At 21.4% G+C, this 5,541-nt stretch overlaps 2 protein-coding genes across 2 annotated transcripts in view; one reads left to right on the top strand and one right to left on the bottom strand.

The window, feature by feature from the left end:
- Window positions 1-1,037, top strand: part of LOC102672384 (chromobox protein homolog 1-like) — a 2,134-nt gene extending 1,097 nt beyond the window's left edge. Inside the window, exons 3-4 of the mRNA XM_031508220.1 lie at window positions 211-462; window positions 573-1,037. Coding sequence (XP_031364080.1) covers window positions 211-462; window positions 573-799 — 479 coding nt within the window. The 3' untranslated portion in view covers window positions 800-1,037. The remainder of the gene's footprint in view (window positions 1-210; window positions 463-572) is intronic.
- Window positions 1,038-1,726: 689 nt separating this feature from the next.
- On the bottom strand, window positions 1,727-4,992 carry LOC102677880 (CCAAT/enhancer-binding protein zeta). Its single transcript, XM_006610778.2, has 5 exons — window positions 4,791-4,992; window positions 3,594-4,697; window positions 2,903-3,521; window positions 2,384-2,791; window positions 1,727-2,295 (listed from the first exon to the last, which is right to left on the bottom strand). The coding sequence occupies exons 2-5, from the start codon at window positions 4,674-4,676 to the stop codon at window positions 1,787-1,789; spliced, it is 2,619 nt and encodes an 872-aa protein (XP_006610841.1). The 5' UTR covers window positions 4,677-4,697; window positions 4,791-4,992; the 3' UTR covers window positions 1,727-1,786.
- Window positions 4,993-5,541: the final 549 nt, after the last annotated feature.

Below are 5,541 nucleotides of genomic sequence, written 5' to 3'. Positions count from 1 at the left end.
ATATATATATATATACACACACAATATCTGAAAATAGTATTTAAATATGCAATATACTTAGTGTATTTAATAATAATAAATTTACTTTTTTTGGGATTTTTATATAATTTTCTTTTGATATATAAACAAAATTGATTAAAGTTTAAACTTATCATAGTATATATCTTTTTATCTTTTTTTGTATAATTTAAAATAATCATTCACTGATTATTATTATTATCATTCAGGTTGAATATTTTTTAAAATGGAAAGGATACTCAAATGAAGAAAATACATGGGAGCCAGAAGAAAATCTTGATTGTCCAGATCTAATTGCACAATTTGAAGAACAACGAAAAAAGAAAGAAGCAGCTGCAGCTGGTAAACGATATGAAGACAAAGAACAAAAGAAACGAAAAAGTTCAAGTGGCCCTTTACCTACTCATACTAAAAAAAAAGTAACTGAAGAAAAGAAACCTGAAGGTAATATTTGTTTTTAATATTTAATTAATATACATGTAACACATTTTTAACCACTTTACTTTTACTTTACTTTTATATACTTTATTTATATATGCTTTAATTTTATGTAGGTTTTGATAGAAATTTGGAACCTGAACGTATTATTGGTGCAACAGATTCAAGTGGAGAATTAATGTTTTTAATGAAATGGAAAGGAACAGATGATGCAGATTTAGTTCCTGCTCGAATTGCCAATGAAAAATGTCCACAAATTGTAATAAAGTTTTATGAAGAACGATTGACATGGCATAGTCCTGCTCATGATGAGGAAAGTTCAGTAAAAGCTGATGCAGAGTAGCGTCCAGCCTTCCGATATACATACACAGCACGCTTTAGGATTTGTCGCATATAACAAAAAATAGCGTGTACAGAATGAAAAATATGAAGATTTATTGATTATTGCACAGTAATAATGTTATCAATTTTTTTTTTTTTTAAATGATTATTGATGAACTACTAAAATTGAGCAAACAAACATAAATACTTCTGTCATTGTTAGTAAAAAATAATTTACAATATATACTCTTATACTTCCATAAAATGTATACTTTCAATTTTTTTTGCAACTGTTAATTTTTATATTAGCTAGATGGAAATTGATTCTTTATTGTTATTTTTTATTCTTAATTTAAGAATTTAAATTCAAAATGTAAATATAAACAAAAGAATCAAATGTGTATTAATATAAAGTAGAATTATTTATACTTCGAATATAACTTTTTTAATATTATTTCATTTATACAAAACGATTTAATTTATAATTAATCGTTTCATATTCATAGATAAAAATGATTATATATTAATTGTTCCAGTTGCAAAGAAATTGAAATTCGACTTTTTTTAAAATACAACATGACAATGTACAGTACGTACAGAAATATGAATGAAAAATAATATCTTAACATTTTTTTAATGTATAAAATTCTTAAATGACAAAAATATTTGAAAAAAAATTTCTACATTTTTGAAATTTGAAATTAAATCTAAATGATTTAAAATCTCTGTTAATCGTGTTTAATAATAGTAAATAATTTAAATTATCTTTTTTTATAACATTTAATAACAATAATTCATATTGTAGATTAATGTTTTCTTGACTAGTAATTATAAAAAAATATTTTAGTATATAAGTGTATGTGTAGTTTATTAATTTGTAAGAAATATCAATTAAAAATTCATTTTTTGTAATTTATAAATGTCTTGATTAAAAAAATTCATATAAAAATTAACAATTTTTAAATACTTTTATTTTTAATTTTATTATAATTATAATTTTTTATTATAATTAATGTTTTATTTTTTTTACATTTTTTTTTAAAATTTTAGAATTTTTTCGTTTGTTTTTATTTAAAGAATTTCTAAGCTTCTGATGTCGTTTCATTTCCCATTCTATTTGTTTAAAACTTGCACCATCTATAGTATTAAAAACATCTGTACCACCAGGTTTGTTTTTTTGTTTACTATGTTCTTCTAATATTTCTGCAAATTTCTCAGCTGATACAAATATATTGTTATCAATTCCTTTTAAATTTTTATTTTGTTTCTTTATATTTGATTGAGTATCTTTTAAAATATTTTCAATGCTATTTAATTGAGTATCTTTTGTATCTTCATTAAAGTCTAAATCACTTATATCATCTAAATCAGTATCACTTAAATTTTGTAATTCATTATCAATTTCATTATTTTCATTTTTTTCTAAATTTTCTTCTGATTCATATATATCATCAGAATCATTACTTGCTTCACTTTTAATATTATCATCAAAATCTTCATCTTCTTCATCTTCAAAATCTAATAATTTAGAAAATTTGTAATTTATATAATAAAATATTTTTAAAATAATATTCAAAATAAAAAATAAAATATGAAATTTATATACCTTTCTTTCTCCCAATTTGAATATCAGCAGCAATATCTAAATCTTCAAAATCTTTACCATTTGTTAATTTGTCCAACATATCGTTAAATTCTTCACTATTAACACTTTCTATATCATCATCTTCATCTTTAAATTCATGCTTAAATTCTTTTTTCTTTTTTAAATAGTGATATAAATATAATTCATCAACCGGAATGCGTTCCTCTTTTTGATTAAGATATGAAATACTATCAATTGGAATGCATCTAATACCTTTAGGTGTATATCCTGCTCGTTGTGCAAGAGGATCATTTTTTTTCTGAACTTTTTTACTTTCTAATTTTTTTGGATTCTTAAAAACATAACGATCTAAAAAACGCATTAAGGATAAATCTTCTAATGGATCACCCATATAATCAATTAGTTTTCCTGCAAATATAAATAATATATAATAAATATATTATATATTAATATAATAAATATAATATAATATTAGAATAATATACAAATTTAATTAAATAACTTTATATAATGCAATACCTTCAAGAATAGTATTTGCAAATAATGCAACACTTGGATGATAATGTTTAGATAATGTTACTAATTCGGTATTTGAACCTTTAGTTATTCCAGCATAAAGAGGATTTCGACAAAAAGGATCATATTCTTTGCATGTATTGAAATCAATTTTTATATTACTTTCCATTTCATTTTCAGATTTCATTTTTTTATCTATATTACATGTAGATGCAATGTTCATTAATAAAATAGAATTTTCTAAGTTGGATTTATCATTAGATAAATAAGAAATATCTTCTAAATTTAATGAATTATTTTTAGTTTCAGAATCATCATTTTCAATTTTAATACAATCTTGAGATTTTAATAATAAAGTTTTTAATTCTTTATGTGTATGTAAAATTTTAGATATTACATATAAAGTAGCACATGCCATATTTGCAGGAAAATATAATATAATTTGTAAAGTTCTTTTAATAAAAGCATATGAACGTTGTTTATTATGATCATTTTGAAGAACTCGAAATAATAAATTAAGAAATAGTGCACGTTTATTTGCTATTCCAATTTGTAGATCTAATAATTTCCGATAGAAAGCAGAATAAAATCTATTTGATTGAGCTTCATCTTTACCTGTAACCTACATAAATAAAAAAATTAAAAATTGAATATATTATAATAAAAATATATTAATTATTAATCATATACTTACTTGATATAATAAATTGAGCGCATTTAAAGAAACATTGAAAGATCCAATATGTACAACTTTGTATACAGAATCTATATGGTCATTCAATATATTTGAATTCATTTTTGCAAATGGATATGCTCTATTTACACCAGTTAAAATTGCTGCCATCATTCTAGAATCTGGTTCTCCTTTTTTTAAACAAGCTTTAAAGAAGGCAAAGTAAACTTCAATAAGTGTTGAAGCAATTTTTTCATCCTTTTTAGTTAAAAGAAATTGTGTTAACAAACAAATTGCATAATATTGTGTGCGATGTGCTACATTTTTTCTAAATAATAATTTTTCAATTTCTCGTAATACAATAAGTTTCATATTGGGATGTTTATATAATAACTTATTTAGACAAAATATTACTTTAGATCCTATTTTACAATTTGGATCTCCTATTTTATTTACAATTAATTCCAATAATTTATATTGATGTTCAATATTTCCTATTAATAAATCTGTCATTACTGATATTGCTACTTCACGATTTGCATCTACTGTATCAGATGCAATGCTAGCTAGAGACATTATAAAACGTTCATACAGTTCATGTAATTGATCTTCAAAATACCAATGAGCCATTAATTTTTTTTTTGACATATCTGAATTAAGTATGTCTCCAGAATTAAATTTATTAAGTTCATCTAAATTTTGTTCTTCAAATTTAAGTAACTTAAATTTAGGATGAAGTAGATCTATCAAAAACAAGTCTCTTAAAGATTTTATTATCATGTTGCATTGATGATGTTTTACAATTCTTACTTGATTTATAAGCATTGTAAGTCTATTTAAATTATATTTTGGATTATCTTGCACTAATACAATGGCAGCTGCTATTTTATCCGAAGTTGTCCCCTGTGTTAATGCTGTTCTTAACCATGCTGTTTCTGAATTAGTATGTTTTGATTCTTTTAATTGAAAAACAGAAGTTTCTGCATCTAAGTATCTTTTTGCTTCATTTTTTAAATTTGATACTTCTATTTCTGATTTAGAATGTGTATATGAATCCTCTCCTTTACAATATTCCTTGTACCATTTATCACTGTTTATGTTCATTTTTTTAGATTCTTTCTTCAACTTATTAAAAATTCAAATATTATATAAAAATATGTTCAAAAATATATAAAAACAATATATAAATATATATTTTATAAAAGAAACATTTCTTACCTCGTGGTTAACCTTAGTAACTTTAATTAGAAATTTTTTTTTAAAAGTGACACAAAAACATAACAAAGCAGAATTATTCTTTTAAAATATTGAAAAATATTTATATGAATATCTAATATTATTCAATTCGTAATATATATTATATCGATATAATGATAATAAAATATTTCTAATAAACAAAATTTATGGAATACAATTAAAGTATCTACAATCTCTACTAATATATATATATATATACATATATTAAAATTTTAATTTTAAACATTCATTAAAATATACAAAATAGGTGTAATTTATTAGAAATTTAAAATCATATTTTTAATACATATGTATACTGATTGTAAATATATACTTGTAAATTTTATAAATATCTTATAAAAAAATTTTATTCTTGAAAATAAAAAATTTGCATGTTACCTCTTCTTGAATTATATTCTCTTAATACAAAACCAAAATTTCTGACAGCAAAAAGAATTTTTCTTATTATAAATTATTCAATTATACAACATATTAATGAAATATAAAAAATAAAAGTTCATAGTATTTAAATTAAAATTTATAACTATAAAACAAAATAAAAATATATAAGAAATGTATTTATTAATATAATATTATTAATTAAAAGCAAATATTATAATACATTCATTGCAAATATTCAATTCAAGCAATGGATTTAAGTCCATATAATGCTGGAAATTATAAAAAGTAAATGTTTCAGTCTCATATACTATTAAATTTATTGCTTGAATCG

The sequence above is a fragment of the Apis dorsata genome, unplaced genomic scaffold (assembly GCF_000469605.1).
Source record: "Apis dorsata unplaced genomic scaffold, Apis dorsata 1.3 scaffold_78, whole genome shotgun sequence".
Classification (NCBI taxonomy): domain Eukaryota; kingdom Metazoa; phylum Arthropoda; class Insecta; order Hymenoptera; family Apidae; genus Apis; species Apis dorsata.
This window is presented reverse-complemented; position numbering and strand designations above follow the sequence as displayed.